At 37.0% G+C, this 19,332-nt stretch overlaps 1 protein-coding gene across 4 annotated transcripts in view; it reads right to left on the reverse strand.

The window, feature by feature from the left end:
• Positions 1-16: 16 nt before the first annotated feature.
• Positions 17-19,332, reverse strand: part of gnpda2 (glucosamine-6-phosphate deaminase 2) — a 38,175-nt gene continuing 18,859 nt past the window's right edge. For 3 of the 4 annotated variants that reach the window (XM_069924749.1, XM_069924751.1, XM_069924750.1), the window contains 5 exons: positions 10,457-10,558; positions 9,740-9,922; positions 8,099-8,283; positions 6,022-6,196; positions 17-3,207 (listed from right to left, as the gene is read on the reverse strand). In XM_069924749.1, the coding sequence (XP_069780850.1) occupies positions 3,143-3,207; positions 6,022-6,196; positions 8,099-8,283; positions 9,740-9,922; positions 10,457-10,558 (710 nt within the window). In that variant the 3' untranslated portion in view covers positions 17-3,142. Of the gene's footprint in view, positions 3,208-6,021; positions 6,197-8,098; positions 8,284-9,739; positions 9,923-10,456; positions 10,559-11,188; positions 11,531-19,332 lie in introns of those variants that run through there. The other variant, XM_069924752.1, reaches the window with a different exon arrangement.

Below are 19,332 nucleotides of genomic sequence, written 5' to 3' on the forward strand. Positions count from 1 at the left end.
GTACTAATGAGCAAAGAACTGTTAAAGGTGCTTTATTGAGATTATACACAAATTCAGATAATATGCTACAGTGTATTAATACACAAATTTCACATCAAGAAGCAACTGTTAATACAAATAAGTTTATAATTCAGATCTACAATAACAAATTAGCAATTAGTGCCCCAATTATGTAGCATTTAGTTTCTGCACAATTTATGCACTCCTCAAGAATCAGTTATCTAATTATTTGATTAAATGTGTGAAAATTCCTAAATTAGGATTTCTGAAATAATCCACACATGCTAACATAATAGCTTAGAAGGTAAATATTTAAGCTACTTGTATTTCTGATGCCGTTTCCCAACAAAGCATTGCCATTTTCTAAATGTTTTCAGTTGATAGAAATAAGTGTCACGATTACTAGTTTTTTCTGCAGCAAATTATCATAATTAAATACAAGTCAGTCTTATTAATTGCACTCTAATACTAAATATGGCAAAATACTGGTTAATACTATGTCATGAAAAGTCAAATGAAGCAGTGAAACAAACATTAAAAATGATAAATGTAATCCACATCAGAAACACATATTAAGATTGTAAAATAATTGCATTGTGTGATCCACAGAGCTAAATTTGAAACTTTGCATATTCTTACTCATTTTAAGGTACTTTTATTTACACAATGTGCGACCTTTTTATAGGCAAGCAAGGCATGAAAGTCTGCATTTTTCATTTGTATTGTTAAACTATCAAAACAATTGATATAAACCATTACATTTCTACTAAATAAAGATTGAACAGATGCAAGAGATGACATAACTAATTTCAACAGATGCATATACATTCTATTCCTAGGCAATTGAGGTATCACAGATTAGGAATGTCTGGTGATGTATTCTGTAAACACAGCAATTAGTCTTTGCAAGTACAGGGACTCTACAGTTACAGGTGACTTAACTGATGTAAATCTGACTTTTTCCAGATATTTTCTTCAAAAAATTCATGACAAAATTTATAAAAATGTAAACTAGTGCAGGGCAGATGAATAAAGTGTATGGCAGGAATCAGCATGTCAGACATAGTGTAGTGTGGTATTAGCCACTTTGATGTAACATTGTGTAATAATCACCCTTAATTACATTGTAATGGATCAGAAAATTATTGAGTGGGAGCAAAAGTGTTCAACTTCCTTAAAGGTATAAAATTATCAATTTTAACTGAAAATGAAAGTATGAAGGAAGTCTGACTTTCTTCCATCTTTTGCAAGCTTGGTCTCGCTGCCTCAACAGTAAAGAAGATTTAAGGACAGACAATATACAAATGAAAGTGTGAAAGCTTCGGCATCTTTAAAAATCAACTGTGATAACAAAGTTGATCACAGTTGCAAACAGCTGAAAAACTTTCTATGGATGGAAGATCAAATTCAAAGGCACACATCACAGCCAAACAGCAATTCAAGTTGAAGCCTTGTGCCTTAAAATGGGAACATAATCTGATGCCAAATTTTTCGCTAGAATAAAGCTCATGCTGATTTTCATAAAGGCAGTATGTACTGAGGCTGGCAATGCTGATAGCAAAGCAGCAGGATGGTTTCCTTGTGTGCGCTTTTTTTAAAACCACAGGAGCTTGTTCAGCACTGTAAAACTTTTAACAAGTAGAAAAGACTTTCCAAGGAGAAAGACAGTGTCAGATTTTAAGGCTGCAAAAGCTTTGGGCTAATCCAGCTGGAGATTGCAGAGTGAAACCATTGCTGATGTATTATTCAGACCACCCAACTCCTGATTCTGAGCATTCAAGGACATTGGCAAAGCAATGCCTCCAGTTTATTTCTGTGCAAATGCAAAGGCCTGGAACACATTAGTAATCACATGTGTGTTTATATATTGCTTTCAGAGATGGAAAAATAGAGCAAAGACAAGAGCATTCTTTCAAGATTTCACTTCTAGTTAATAATGCTCCTGGTCACCCACATTTAGATTATTTTCACACAATTCTAAGTAGGATTTCTCCCAAACAAATTCACAGTTCCACTGTAAATTTTAAAGCCTTTGCAGATTCATTTGAAGCTGGATGGAGAGTCTGGGAAGGCTGATACATTTGGAATTCTCAATGGTTAACAAGGTATAAGGCATAATAAGGGATCAGTAAAGGTTACCAAAACATATTTGAATGGTGTATGGAAATGCTGTGCCAGCTTCAAAGTTTGCTGAATGATGAAACTTGCAAGGTTGTGGCAGATAAAATTGCAAAATTTGCTAAACAGCTTGAACTGGAAGTTGATTCTGCCAATGTTTTCCTGACCAAGTTTCATGAAGGTTAAACTTTTACATGAAGATCTGTTAGAATTAGAAGCAGCAATGATAGAAACTGAAGCTCAAGATGAACCAGTTGAAGAGACATGATGCTTCAACACCAATATGACTTGTGAATTTCGTAAGATTGCATTAGGAAGACAGGAAAATATCCACTGTCCAGTCATCACTCAAGTTTAAGAACTAAATATCCTGCACATTCTACAACTCCACAACCTCAGCTTCCTTTATTTCACGTTATATGCTGTACCCCCTTTACAATGACAATTTGAATGCTTACTAATCTCAGCTGATATTTAAAGAATACTATGTTAGTCTAACAAAAAAATTGACATGTTTCATAACATTCATTAACTAGATACAGTACATGTTCCATATTTATTGCAGTTGTTAAGGTCAACATAGAAAGTGTTCATTGAAATGAAATAATAAGAAGTGTTGGCAATGCAATATAATATGGGTATTTATAGAAAATTCATGTGTCTAATCAAAGCTTATTTTGAGGGATGGAAAGAGAAACACATTCACAGACCATTCTTATCAATGGAATCCTTGTACAAATTAGGTCTGTGTACAGGCAATTCCCATAATTCTAATTATTTTCCCCTTAATCTTTGCAAGATTTCATTATAAACAGTCAGACATTAAAGATTACAGGTCTTTGAGGGACTACAAATATTCAAAGAAATTTTTAATACCCAATAGCAATTTCCAAATTACTTCGTCACGATCACTGCTTAATTTACAATAATTCGTCAATATATATAAAAAAAATCAGTTGCATAGAATTCAACTTAGCAGTGCTCAGTCCTAGAGACATCATGGGAGTTTTTCCTTTCATGTTCTTCAGTCATTGTAACTTTTCATACTCTGCAATGGCTCCACAAGTTTATTGTGAACATGCATTAAACCTAAGAAGAAATAACAGCTTTATTAATATGCAGTGCTCCAGAAACACAAGGATAAATTAGATGCCCAAACCTCCATGAAAGCACGATTATAATCCAATTTTAGAAAACTCAGCAACACAAATTACTACCATTTACAGGAGCACAGGGCAAATCAGAAGTCTGAGATCAGAGGTGGAGAAGGTGAATCACTATCTCGGAGGATCTTTCCTGGACCCAACACACAAAGGCATCATGAAGAAAACACATCAGCACCTCTATTTCCTCAGGAGTTTGTGAAGGTTTGGTATGACACCAGAAACCCTGGAAAATTTCTAGAGATGTGGTGGAAAGTGTGCTGACCAGCTGCATCACGGTCTGGCATGGGGGTCACCAATACGCCTGAGCGTAAAGCCCTCCAAATGGTAGTGGGAACAGTCCAGAACATCACAGGCAAAACCCTCCCCACTATTGAGTGCATCTACAAGGAACACAGCTGTTGGTGGGAAGCACCCATCATCAAAGACCCTCACCACCCAGCACACGCTCCTTTCTTGCTGCTGCCATCAGGAAAGAGGTAAAGATGCCACAAGACTCACACCACCAGATTCAGGAACAGCTGCTACCCCTCCACCATCAGACTTTACAACAAACTCAAACTCATTTAAGGACTTTTATTTGCACACTTTGATTTTTTAAATTTTCTGTATTGCAGTTTATTTATTATCTGTTCACAGTTCTTTATTTGTTTATGTGTATACGTTATGTACAGGGTTTTTTTTGCACTACCAGTTAGAGGTAATTCTGCTGTGCCCACAGGAAAAAGAATCTCAGGGTTGTATGTGATGTCAAGTATGCACCCTGACAATAAATCTGTCTGACACAGCATCAAATTAGCCTTAAATGAAACAGGATGAACAGTCATATTGATGAAGAATCATTTCCATAGTGGAATAAATTATTTCAATTATGAAGGGGATGACAAGAGACATGTTCAACATTTACAATTCAACAAAATCATGCAAATAATATGCAAATCAGAATTCCATGTTGACTGCTGGTCTTGGCTTATACTAGAACAGATAAAACAAAATGAAATAAAACATTGTTCATAGTTTTTAACATTTATATATTTATTTACAAAAGAACTGCAATAAAGTCATAGTTTAAAACACAATAGTCACTCAAATAGACTCGTATTTCTGTACTTAAAAAAGAATTAAAGGGGGTTTAGACCCAGCTTTATATCAACAATGATTGTGTTTACTTGGAATAATTTCACTGAATGTGTTAAGCAGAATCGTGACTCATGCTTTCAACTGCAGGAAGAAAACACTTTCAGGTCACAAATCGAGCAATTATTTCAGTGAAAACTGCAGAAGAATCTGGTTGAGGTGGACCCTGGCTTTTCTTATTTGGCAGATATTTGTGATAAGTCAGGATTTGATACAATTACATAAAAGGATTAGAGGGAAAACTATTCCCAAGAGACCTAGACTTGCTCCATTTTTCAACTACTGTGGCGGCCTGCCACAGCTATTGGGTCAGCAAGCGCAACCAAAGGCCAGCAGCCTACGCAGCGGCAATGGCCCCAACAAGTGAACTGGTGGGTGGACGGCAAGGGCAGTGGGGAAGAAGGGCATTGTTATGCAGAAAAGTACCTGTGCACGGGAAACCCACTTTTATTATGCATATTGTAACGTCAGCCAAGGGGGGCCATGGCGGGAACAGTGCAAGTATAAAAGTCGGGCCTGAGCCATAATAAAACTCAGCTTAACCTGACTACACGTGCATGTTTTCTTTCGAGTAGCACGCAGCTACAAATGGTGACCCAGATGGTTGAGACAGCATCTAAACCCAGCGATGAGCAAATAGGCAGCAGTCAACACGGTCACTCTCAAGTTGCCAGTGGGTGGGAGAATGTATGCACACAGTGTCAAACAACCAAGGTACAGCAGCACACCAAGACCCCACCTCAGCACTTCAAGCCTGCAGAACAAAGGGTCAACCACATCCACGTGTATACCAGGGTTTTCGCTATCTGTTCACCTCCAGGTTATACCAGGGTTTCCAATATCTGTTCACCTCCAGTCTGTGGTCTGACCTTGCCAGCCTGTGCGATCCCCAGCCTCACTCAAGTGCTTACCATCCACAGTTAAATGGGCTGGTGGAGCACTTCCACAAGCACCTAAAAACTGCGCTCATGATCAGACTCCAAGGACCCAACTGGGTAGACGAGCTACCAATGGGCGCTGCTGGGCATCCGCACGGCACCCAAGAAGGATGTTAACCCACTTTTGTTATGCATGTTGCGACATCAGCCGGGGGGGGGGGGGGGGCACAGCGGGAACAGTGCAAGTATAAAAGTCGGGCCTGAGCCATAATAAAACTCAGCTTAACCTAGCTACACTACATAGTTAAGCAGAGTGGATATAGTCAGTTGACAAGGGCCATAAATGTGAGATGCAGGCTGCCAAAAGTAGAGATAAAAGGATCTGACTGAAAACATTTTCTCCAGATTGCAAATGTGTCAGCAATTTATTAGATTTCCCACTTAAAAAATTCATTTAATTTTGCATATTTTAAACAATTAAAACTGGCCAACCTCTTCAATCAATAGAAGTCGACATTCTTGTTAAGAGCAATAGTCTTGCTTTGTTATTGGCTACGACAAAGGTAGAAAACATTAAATTTCCAATGTACATTTCCTGATATAAAACTCAATTTCAAAAGTACCTGAAAACAAAATGACACTTACCCTACTGCTCTCATGCTTGGCGACAATAACAACCAGCTGTTATGTTTACTACAAAATGAATTTTGGACATTTTTACCTACCTTGGAAATATTTCACAGTTTTAACTTTAAGCTCCAAAGTCGCATCCTCATCACAAACAAAGGTTGTACGCGGATGCTGCTGGAAGGCAGAAACAGTCCACATATGATTGACACCCTCTTCTATTGCCTTGTACAATGCAAAGGCTTTGTGTGCTCCTGTGATGAGAATCATTACCTACAAAAATAAGTGTCAAAACTAAATTGTTTACTCATCATATATATAATATACATGCACACGCTTATCCAGAAGAAACTGGTATGAACAGCCATTAAATACATCAAAGAGGAACGAACAATTTTTCCCAACATTAAATTCAGATAAACTTCTAATTTTCAACTAAGCAACAAAATGTGCACATTTTAAAGTCCCAAGTACAATTCAAACTGCTAAACCCATCATATAACAAAGTCTGGTTGTATTTTTGGTTTGGAGAATTTTGAAGAGTTACCATAATTTAATACCATTTAATCTTCCATCCCCAACCCCAATCTACAGAGAACACATTTTAGGAAAACTAGGGTTTAATACATATTTTTACTTGTAGTATTAGGTTGAATGCAGCAGCAGATTATTCATACCTGAGTGGGAAGCTTCGGATGAAAACAATAAGTATCCAAAAACTAAAGAAATTGTTTTTTTTTTAAAAGCCATCACATCGATGGATGTATTATCTTCATTTCTGTCACATCTACACCCATTTCATGCCTACTGCATTTATGTTCCACTTCTACTTGGCTATTTGTTTTTTACAATTCTATTTCAACTGCAGAGAACTGCCAAGTCTTTGCAATAATTAAATTTTATAATCACATTAATTTTAACATGATTTCCAAGAGATAACTCTCAATCTCAATTCTCCTGTTTCTCTTCAAAAAATTCTGATCTTATTATTGGTAATATTCCAGTGAATCTATTATGTTTTACACCCCGCACCCCCCCCCCCCCCCCCCCGCCATGACTTTTACATTGTAACTAAAATGGACAAGTGAAAATCTTTGCAGGGTTACAACCCCAGCACAACGGAAATGTTTATTGCTCTACAAGAAATCTGAAGTGACTCAACTTGTGGGAAAACAGAACCAACCACAACTGTATAAGTGATTTATAAAGATTCCATGACAACTGCATTTAGCTCTCCTCATACCTCTTCTAACCTTACTTGCAAACACCTGTGCTCACTTTGCTGTGATTCTGCAAAAAGCTGACTTTCCAAGTTATAGTTCCATGGAACAAATATAATAGAGAAACATTTGTCCAAGCCATATCTTCAGGAGATAATACCAGATATTTTGTACTCCATTCTGAAGACAATATGTATCCTATAACTGAGTGCAGTAACAAAACCTCAGAAACTAGTATATTTCAATAGTAATGGATTTGAAAAAAACTCAGAAGCTGCCCACAAAATATTTCTTGGTTCTCCATATTTATGAAAGTATTGATGGACCATTTGTTCTGCAATAAATTAAAATCTAGTGTTTGTGGACAAACTGAATATTGATCTGATTACGGATCTTCTGACAGAGGAGAATTGGAGGGATGACAGAAATGGCACAGTATACTGACACTCTTCCAAAGCTGCTTGGATCCTGGAACAGATGACCAAAACCCAAAGATAAAAGGGTAGCCTTGCTTTAACTGCAAATGAGGATACATATTGCTGGTACTGGTAAATTGCAGATATATATTACATATAACATATACAAGGTATGGGGTAAATTGCTTTGTGGGAATGTAAAATTTTATTCAATGTGGCTGTACATATTGCTATATTTCAGTTACAAGACTGCACACTTTCATTTAAAATACAATAAAACCCCAAAGGACAAATTTTGAAAACATTTTTTTTAGTACATAGAATTTCATGATCTGGGCTATACATGTCATGCACCATTCACAAATGTGGTCACTACTATGCCTCCACTGAGACTCTACGCTCAGTGTTTTAAACTCAAAACGCACTCAAAAGTCACCAGCTAACCTATTGACTTTGGAAAATGGGAGGAAATCCACACAGAAACAGGGAGAATGCACAATCTCTTTACAGACAGCAATGGATAGATTCCTGTATATTACCTCTTTAGCATCCATCACTGTTCCAACACCAACTGTCAATGCCATGGTAGGTACTTTTGACAGATCATCATCAAAAAATCTGGCATTAGCAAGAATGGTCTCTTTGGCTAATGTTTTCACCCTTGTTCTTGACACTAAGCTGGACCCAGGTTCATTGAAAGCGATATGCCCATCGGGACCAATGCCTATTAGGAAAAATGGAAGGAAATAATAGACCTAATTACAAAACAATGTTAACATTGTGTTTTCCAGTTGGTTAAAGTATATAGAAAAATTGATCAGAATATTAAAGATGTAAACCCAGGACAAAGATGAGGCACTGGTTTAGAAAACTGTAACGGACATTTGTTTGTAGGCTCAATTCAAACACACCAGCTGGAACAAAATTTCTTCTCCAGAAGAGGGAACCTTAATAATGCTCTAGAGATAAAATTATAATGAACATTAATCAGTAATAAAATACAACAAAGTTTACAGCTAAAATACAAAAAAGCTACACTTTTCTCTTATCATAATTTAAGATGGTCAACTTCAATTTTACAACAGTGAAAATATGAAATAACAACAATTAAAAAATTCTGAAAAAATTACATTTTGAGACAATTTTAAATGCAACTTTCCATATTTTGTACTTAAAACAGCACTAGCTGATTATTAGAAATCATATTTGAACATTATTCCAAAATGCCGTTTATTATTTTTGAGACATACACAAGGGGAAAATGGTGTTTTGTACATGTCCACTAAAGCCACCATTCACATCTGAGCCAATTTCTAAGCTACAATATACACAAACTTACTCAAATATAAAAGCAACAAAAAACCCATCTTAGTCAACTATAAATTTCCAAAAATAGTATTATCTGCACAATGTTGGTGTTAAAATAATTAAACAATGTTTTAACAGGTAATGCAATGAACATTACTACAATGTTTACTTTCTGAGCAATATCGACACTCATGCATTCAAATAGCTTGAGATGAGAGTGCTCTGAAATAACTTTTGGCACTGTATTTTTTAAATAGTAGGCTTTTGGTTTAAATTTTGTTTTAATGGTATCTATAGACAGTACTTTTATGATTATCTGAAAACCACTTAACTAAAGTTCCAATTTTTTTTTAGGGGACAACATGACATCACAAGTTGAAAAAATATTTAACTTGACGTGTTTATGTGGGGCTCTGACAAGCTGTTAGCACGAATTTGGTAAGATCAGCGAGTTGGTGGGTCAGGAAAGGCATGCAGAGATTGTCCTTGTTTCATGTAACTTCCTCCCCTCGCTTTTCATATTTTCTTTACCCTCCATTGTACTTGGTTCTTGGCTGTCCTCAGAGTCAATGCCCAAACAAATCTAATGGGGGGGGGGGGGAGGGTGCGGGACATTTGAGTAACTGTAGGGCAGGGCACGGAATTTTGGGCAGCATCAGAGGGAAGAAGAAGAAAAAAAAATCGGAGCAGGTTTAGTAACAGTCATGGGGAGGATCAGCGATGGCCAATATGAGTATTCTACTGGGTCACTTAAAGCCATTTTTCAATTATCCAAAAAATGCAGTTAACTGATACACATTCGGTCCCAAGCATTTCGGATAATCAGAAATGTATTACAATGGTTTTTAACCATAAACAAACACAAAATGTACCTCCTACAAAGAGCTGAATGCCTCCAGCCTCAGCAATCTTCTGTTCAAACGCATCACATTCCGCCTGCAGATCTGGTGCATTACCGTCAAGAATATGAGCATTGTTTGGATCTATGTCAATGTGTTTGAAAAAGTAATTCCACATATAGGAATGATAACTTTCTGGATGATCCCTTGGAAGTGCTAAACAGCAAGATTAAGAAAGATTTTAAACCTATGTGGAATCACAACATTGATTTCTAAATGATTGCAAGCAGACCATTGAAAATAAATAGAAGAGATATTTTAACAGTCACTAAAGCTTTCCTCAGCAGAATCTGCTCAACGTGCATTAGGGCCAAATTTCAGAATTTTACTGCAGATGTTGCTAAAATAGACATTATTGGAAAGAAACTTATTTGTCCCAATGGAATTCATACATCAAGTACCACAATATAGGTTACAATTCTTATCAACATGAAATTTAAACAATTGATCTCAAAAGTAATTTCCATTTTTTTCCTACAGCCCTGTAAGATCGATAAACAACAGGTTCAATGTTTTAAAAATGTGAAATTGAATTAAAACTTCAATATACAGAATTAGAATGTACTTTGTTCTAACTGTTCCTTTTTAACAAAAATTGCACCTATAAATAACTTCAAACACATACAGGTACTTCTGTTGAAAATACTGACAAAACTTATTTCACATTAAATTCCACTGCAAGCTACTCACCAACATATTCATCCATATTAAATGTCTTGACATATTTAAATGAGAGATTGCCTTTTTTATAATATTCAATCAGTTTTTTATAACATCCAGAAGGTGTGCTTCCTAAATAAAAGTACAATCAAAGGTTTAATTTACGGATTTACGCATCTAGTTAACATTTGTCATGCAATACTTATAGTCACATGGTTTGTTATAGCAACTTTACATATAACTGACTGCAATTAACATGCAATACACCCACAATTCTATGGAATTAGAAAAGAAAGTACTGTTAGTGGTTATTCAGAAGTTATGAGATTAAATGGATAACAAGCATTAAATTCAAATGAGAATCAGTCTTCAAAAACTTGCTCAAATACAAATTAGAAGAAGCAATCAGTTTAAAATCAATGCAATTTTATAAACAGTGTGTTTCCAGAGCATGGGTGACTGCTTTACAGCAGACGAAACACTCAAGAAATGTGGTTTGTAAACCAATGTGACCGTGAAACATCAAGTAAGTGCAAGAGAATGGGGGCATGTTAATTGGCCTATATGAAAACTTTCAGTCAAGTTATTTTCCACTATGATAGAGTTCAAAGAAGGTTAGGTGTATGCTTGTGTACATCATTACACTCCAGGCCAAAATCTACAGTCACTTTGAAGTCCGTGTTGAAGAGTAGGCCTTTGCAATTTGATGCCCACAATTAATGTTGAACTGATGGGAAGACTGGAGTTGTGGCTGATACAGACTCAAATTCTTCTTGCGTTGCCTTTGAAGAAATGTCCGGCCACACGACCTGTGGTCACAACACTCCTGGCCCTTTTGTAGGCAAGACTCGAGCTGGGCCGCTTCCACAAAGGTTCCAAGACTCTGGCCTTCGTCTCTCCAAGTAACTTCACTGCTAGTCACACTTAAAAAAAAGCAGCCTCTCCAAGTGACCTCCACTGTTAGTCACACTTAAAAAGAAGCATGTTGGTTCCCAAAAAGACCCTTCTGGCACAGGTCAAGCCACCAAAAAGGCCCAATCATTTACAGAGCATGCTTTGCTCTGATTTTCCACAAAATGGCTGGCATAAGAGCTGCTTCAAAGAGCTGTTTTCTTTCCAGCCGTCAGAATGGTTCTCCCTTGCAAAATCAGTCTTTGCAAATGTTTCAAATCTGGAACAGATTGTGACAAACCTTCCCTCAGTTCTTCCAATGTATTGAATTATTGCTGGTCTGCGACTTGCGTTGTGCTTGTTTAAAATGTTAAATCTTAACTGTGACCATTCAGTTCCTCTTATCTATACTATCCCTTACAATGATAATCCCATTTTACTAAAACAGGAGCTTGTAATGCTATCCATATGGTGATCAGTATAGCTACCATCCCTATGGCAAGATATTTGTTTCAAATATCAATGAGAAATATTTGTGTAACTAGTGAGCCACACTTCAAACATGTTAATTTTGGGTGGATGGGTTGTCTGGTCCTCAGAATCTTTAAGACCCAGTGGTTCTCAACCCTCCCCCCCCCCCCCAAAACTCGCATACCACCCTTTAGTAATCCCTTACTAACCACAGAGCACCTATGCCATCCACACAAGTTACTTTGTCCAAAAGACATTTCAACATTCTTATGGGTCTTGTTAGTGAAAGTGTGCTACAACCATAAATATTCAATTCAATTGAAGCATTTTTCACAATTCCAAATAAATAAACAATTTCATTGTAGCTACTGAATTACCTGTTGGTACTTTTGTTATTGGGAGTATAAAAAAATAAACATTTTGAGGTTAGAGAAACTTCAAACAAAATGACTACTTATGTGATGAACAAAGACCTTTTGCATTGACCAGTGTCAGTCACTAATAAAAATACAATTCTGGAGAAAATAGTATACTTTATTTAGCACAGATACATAACCAGTGTTTTGGGCCTGAGCTCTTTAATCAAGGTATGAGTAAAATGTAGACAGACACCTGAATAAAATTATTGGGGGGGGGGGGTGCAGGAAGAGCACAGGCCCAAAGGCAAAAGGTAATAGGTGGGATAAGAGAGGGAAGGCACAAGAGTAAAAAGAGGGAGGGGGATAACTTTCTGAATGGAAAGGGAAGAAAGTGGAGAAGTGGAAAACTGTGGGATAGGGAAGAGAGGGAGAACAGGAAATGGTCTAGCAGAACCAGAGTTAACCAATGTTAGTGCCCAGACTGAAAATTAAGTGCATTCCTCCAATTTGCAGACATATCCTATACCAGATCCACACCTTCACCTGCCAGTTTTTCACTCATTTGGCATCCATCAAGGATCAGAAGGGGAGGCGTGGCAAGATGGCGTAGAGTCTAGATGTGTGATCTCGACCTCTCTGGCCGGACTTTTAAGTACCCGTTTTTAACACCTTGTTTTCAAGTTTAAACTTTTTAAATTTTAGTTTAAAGTATTAAGGAAATGTTATGGCCATTAATGGTAAAAAGATTAAACCTCAAGTGCAGAAGAAGTTACATTTTCAAAGTGTTGAAGATTTGGGGCCTAAACAGATTTAACTTCCTTAGTGCCTAAACCACAAAGACTGCCTGTGGGAGCTGAAAAAAAAATGTGTACTATTCACTAAGTGAAGGACAGCGCTGGAATTACCCGTTCTCTAGAGGAAGGTGCGTGTTCCCAAGAAGTGGATCCCAATTCTGGCAGCCGGCTGATTTTAACGGAGGGAGCACGCAGGAAGACGACTCCATTGCCTGAAATGCTTCAGGAAGCATTCCAACCTGAAGATCTCGATCTCCTCCGTGATTTTTTTAAAAAACAACGAGCTGCGGGGGGAGACCAGCGTCGACCCCCTGAGGAAGTCGGGGTGCCGTCGCTGGGAGTCCAGACCCACAGTAAAACCGTTAAAATGCCTTTTGTTGAGTTGCAGCAGGAGCTGCAGTTACCTAATTCTGCCACTACGTTAGAGAAAGCAGGGCTGAGCTTTTCTGAGCTACAATGTAAACAGTTAAATGCTGTCATTCAGCCTATAATGAATGAGATGGCCCAAATGATCAGTTCAGAATTGAATACAGTTAAAGCACGTGTGGAAGCATCTTGTGAAGATTTTTTAAAATTTCAGTCTGCTTTTTTGGAATGTAAACAGCAAGTGGCTTCTAATACAGAAAAAGTGTTGAAGGTCGAAAAATCCATTATAGAATTGCGAGAACATGAGAAGGAGTTAGAGAGGAAAATAGACTACTTGGAGAATCAAAGCAGAAGGAATAATGTGAAAATTGTTGGTTTGCCAGAAGGTATGGAAGGACAAGATCCTCTTCGTTTTTTAAAGACTGGATCCTACAAGTACTAGGGCAAGAATTTTTTTCTTGAGGCTTGGTATTGGAAAGAGCTCATAGAGCTTTACGAAGACCACCTTCACCTGGTCAACCACTGAGACCTGTAATAATTCGATGTTTTAATTATTTGGAGAGAGAAGCAATACTTTGTCTAGCAGGCAAAATGCAAGACAATGACAAACTCCGTTATTGATTCAGAATAGCAGAGTTTTTTAAAATCACGATTTGAGTCAAGAGGTCATTTAACGTCGACGTCAATTTAATCCAGTTAAAGAAGTTTTGTGGCGTAAAGGCTATAAATCTACTTTTCGCTATCCGGCAGTGTTAAAGGTGTTTTATGGTGACTATCAATCTCGTTTTTTTGAGAATGATCGTGAAGCAATGATTTTTGCTGATTCATTGCCAGATGTAAGAGGACAAAGACATAGTCCACCATTGTCTCCTAAAGAAAAATCTGGTTGTTCTGGAAACGGAAGAAATGGCAGAAATGGGAAAAACGGGAATGGAAAGAGTCCAACTTCTCTTGAAATGGGGTCTCCGAATTTGGAATCTCTTGGATGAATAGAAGAATTTTCTTACTCTTATTTTACTTTTTATGTTATTATGATATTTTGATGTTATTCTTTGTTCGGCTGGGGAGGGAGAGATTTGCTCTAAGTTCTATCAGTCATCAGCCACTGGTGGGTGATCCACACCCAAATTTTGTTTAGGGATTACTACCTTTTGGTAGTTTTTTTTTTGGGGGGGGTTTCTTTTTTTTTTGATTATTTTTTTATTATTATTTTCTTTATTTTTTGATTATTTTCTTTTTTTTTTAATTTTGATTTTATCTAGTCTTTAATTTGTGATTTTTTTTTCTCCTATTTACGTTGATTTGAGCTTATATATAAAGATATTATTAGTTCTTAGTAGTATTAGTAGATATGTCAAAGTTGAGATTTGCAACTTTTAATGTTCGAGGTTTAAACAGTCCGATTAAGCATAAGCAAATTTTGGCGTATATTAAAATGAAAATTAATGTTGCTTTTTTACAAGAAACACACTTGAATGTCAAAGAAAGTATGAAATTGAAGAGGGACTTGGTAGGGTATGTATATTCTTCTTCATTTAATTCCAGGGCTAAAGGTGTAGCAATTTTGATACATTAAAATTTATCTTTTGAATTACAATCAATGGAGGAAAAGGCAGGATGTATTCTTAAATTGAATTGTAAGATTTTTAATGAATTTTGGACTTTACTTAATATTTATGCCCCAAATGTAGATGATGAAATATTTATTTCAGATGCATTTTTATATCTGGGTCAGGCTAATGATAATGTTTTAGTTGGTGGTGATTTTTATTGTGTTTTGGAACCTTTATTAGATAAACTTCCGAAGAAAGATAAGAAATCTAAAATGGCAGTTCAGGTTCAAGCGTTAATGAAAGATCTTAATTTAGTAGATATTTGGAGACGTCTTAATCTGACAGAGAAATATTTCTCCCTTTACTCATCTAGACATGAATCGTTTTCAAGGATTGACTTCTTTTTAGTATCGGCACATTTACAAGGGAAAATACAACAAGCGGAATACAAAAGTAGGGTGATTTCAGATCATTCTTTGTTATACTTTATATATGCAACCTCTGAGAAAATTCAAGTGGCCTATCGTTGGAGGTTTAATACAATGTTATTAAAAATATGGAATTTATTGATTTTTTTTTAAAATTAATTTTTTGAAAGAAAATTCTAAATCTGTTCAAAGTAAGTTTGTATTATGGGATACGATGAAAGCTTATTTGAGAGGACAAATAATTAGTTATGCTTCTCAAATAAAAAAGAATCGATTAAATCAGAGTCTTGAATTAGAGAAACAGATTGATGAGTTAGAAAAGGAATTTCAGAAAGATGCTTCAGAAGATAAGAAAATAAAATTATCTAGGTTGAAACTGGAATATAATACTTTGCAATCTTATCAATTTGAATGTATGATTAATAGGACTAAACAACGGTATTGAGTGGGGAGAGAAAGCACATAAGGTGTTGGCATGGCAATTAAAGAAAGAACAGGTTTCGAGGACTATTAATGCTGTTAGACGGAATTCTTTTATCACTTATAAACCTCGTGAGATTAATGATGAATTTTGTTCATTTTATAAAAAGTTATATACATCTGAAGGAAAACAAGAAAATGGATCGATTGATTGTTTTTAAAATCACAGCTGAATTTATCGACTAGAGGATGCAGATGTACGGGAGTTGGAAGCACCATTTACTGTTTCAGAAATTAAAATGGCTATGATGGAAATGCCAACTGTAAATCACCTGGTGACGATAGATTTTCGGTTGAATTTTATAAAATTTTTTATGATCTCTCTACAGTGTTTGGAGATGTATTACATCAAGTTGGAGAACGCTATGAATTGCCTGAGTCTTGTTCTAGTGCTTTAATTACAGTAATTCCAAAAAAAGATAGAGTTCCTTTGAAAGTATCTTCATATAGACCAATTTTGTTGCTAAATGTAATTATAAAATAATAGCTAAAATTTTAGCGACTAGATTGGCTAAACTTTTACCCAAGTTGATCCACATGGATCAGACAGGTTTTATAAAGAATAGATATGCCTCAGATAATATTCTGCATGTGATTAGTTTGATTAATATATTTTGAAAATCTTTAGATCACCCGATGGTGATATCTTTAGATGCAGAAAAAGCATTTCATAGAGTGGAGTGGAATTTTTTGTTTAAAGTTCTGGAAAAATTTAAGTTTGGTCCTATCTATTGGTTGGATTAAGGCTTTATATAGTAAACCGGTAGCTAGAGTATTGACGAATGGTTTGATTTCAGAACCGTTTAAATTGACTCGATCAACGTGTCAAGGTTGTCCTTTATCACCAGCTTTGTTTGCGAACCTTTAGCACAGCCGATAAGACAAAATGCACAGATACAAGGTATGAAAGTTTTAGATGAGGAATATAAAATTAATTTATTTGCCAATGATGTATTGGTGTATTTAACAAATCCAGCTCAATCACTTTTTCACTTGAAGGAGTGTCTGATACAATATGGATGTCTTTCTGGATATAAAATTAATTGGGGAAAAAAGTGAAATATTACCAGTAAGCGAAGGAGATTATTCAGTTTATAAGAATATTATTAATTTGAAATGGACTGATCGAATTAAGTATTTAGGTATAATTCTGAATGTTAATTATCAATCTTTATATAAATTAAATTATGTTCCGTTAATAAAAAAATTAAAGTTGATTTGATTAAGTGGAAAGATTTACCTATTAATTTATTGGGTAGGAGAAATACAATTAAGATGAATATTTTTTCACGTATGCAATATTTGTTTCAATCTATTCTGTATTTACTTGATAATATTTTTTTTCGAGATTTGAATAAAATGGTTAGGGAGTTTTTATGGAGAGGTAAATTTTCAAGAATAGCCTTGATTAAATTAACTTGGAAATATGAGTTAGGGGGATTACGTTTACCACATTTTCAAAATTATTATGAAGCAGCCCAACTTAAATTTATTAGTTCATTGATGGATTTGGAACGGCCCCCTAGTTGGGCCAAAATTGAGATGGCAAATATTTCTGAATTTGAAATACATCAATTTTTGTTTAGATGGAATATAAATTTGTTACAGCAACATAATGTGCCTATATTAAAACATTTAATGAAGTTATGGATAAAGAAAAAGAAAATGATAGGTTCTAGGGGTGAATTATCGCTTTGACTCCATTTTATAATAATCAACTTATTTATTTTTCAATACACAATCGAAGTTTATTACATTGGAGATTTAAAGGTGTGGAAAATTTGGGAGATTGTTTTAAAGAAGGTAAATTTTTATGGTATTGATAAGAACTCTTTCTTTATTATCAAATTCGATCTTTGGTAAAACATGTGTTTGGCAGAGATATGATTTTACCTGAAATGACTAAATTTGAGACTTTTCTTATGATGGTACCAGAGAAGGGTGTTTGTCATTACAAACACCCTTTTTCAGCAGAGGGACAGCCTTAAGACCACCTGGATGCATCCCCGATCCAAACACTGGCACCTCCTGGACTACATCCTGGTGCGAGAAAGTGACAAACAAGATGTGCTCCACACCAGGGTCATGCCTAGCGCGGAATGCCACACTGACCACCGGCTGGTTCGCTGCAAGCTCAACCTTCACTTCAAGCCAAAGCCCAGGAACAATAAAGCCCCCAGAAAGAGGTTCAATGTTGGAAAACTGCAGTCAGACGAAGCGAGAGGAAACTTCCAGGCAAACCTCAAAGCAAAGCTCGACGATGCAACCCGCCTCACGGACCCGTCCCCTGAAACCCTCTGGGATCAGTTGAAGACTACCATACTGCAATCCACTGAAGAGGTACTGGGCTTCTCCTCCAGGAAAAACAAGGACTGGTTTGACGAAAACAGCCAGGAAATCCAGGAGCTGCTGGCAAAGAAGCGAGCTGCCCACCAGGCTCACCTTACAAAGCCGTCCTGTCCAGAGAAAAAACAAGCCTTCCGTCGCGCATGCAGCCATCTTCAGCGCAAACTCCGGGAGATCCAAAATGAGTGGTGGACTAGCCTCGCCAAACGAACACAGCTCAGCGCGGACATTGGCGACTTCAGGGGTTTCTACGAGGCTCTAAAGGCTGTGTACGGCCCCTCACCCCAAGTCCAAAGCCCGCTGCGCAGCTCAGACGGCAAAGTCCTCCTCAGCGACAAGATCTCCATCCTCAACCGATGGTCAGAACACTTCCAATCTCTTTTCAGTACCAACCGCTCAGTCCAAGATTCCGCCCTGCTCCAGCTCCCTCAACAGCCCCTAAGGCTAGAGCTGGATGAGGTTCCCACCCTGGATGAGACATATAAGGCAATCGAACAACTGAAAAGTGGCAAAGCAGCAGGTATGGATGGAATCCCCCCAGAAGTCTGGAAGGCTGGCGGCAAAACTCTGCATGCCAAACTGCATGAGTTTTTCAAGCTTTGTTGTGACCAAGGTAAACTGCCTCAGGATCTTCGTGATGCCACCATCATCACCCTGTACAAAAACAAAGGCGAGAAATCAGACTGCTCAAACTACAGGGGAATCACGTTGCTCTCCATTGCAGGCAAAATCTTCGCTAGGATTCTACTAAATAGAATAATACCTAGTGTCGCCGAGAATATTCTCCCAGAATCACAGTGCGGCTTTCGCGCAAACAGAGGAACCACTGACATGGTCTTTGCCCTCAGACAGCTCCAAGAAAAGTGCAGAGAACAAAACAAAGGACTCTACATCACCTTTGTTGACCTCACCAAAGCCTTCGACACCGTGAGCAGGAAAGGGCTTTGGCAAATACTAGAGCGCATCGGATGTCCCCCAAAGTTCCTCAACATGATTATCCAACTGCACGAAAACCAACAAGGTCGGGTCAGATACAGCAATGAGCTCTCTGAACCCTTCTCCATTAACAATGGCGTGAAGCAAGGCTGTGTTCTCGCACCAACCCTCTTTTCAATCTTCTTCAGCATGATGCTGAACCAAGCCATGAAAGACCACAACAATGAAGACGCTGTTTACATCCGGTACCGCACGGATGGCAGTCACTTCAATCTGAGGCGC

The sequence above is a fragment of the Narcine bancroftii genome, chromosome 3, assembly GCF_036971445.1.
Source record: "Narcine bancroftii isolate sNarBan1 chromosome 3, sNarBan1.hap1, whole genome shotgun sequence".
In the NCBI taxonomy this organism is placed as follows: domain Eukaryota; kingdom Metazoa; phylum Chordata; class Chondrichthyes; order Torpediniformes; family Narcinidae; genus Narcine; species Narcine bancroftii.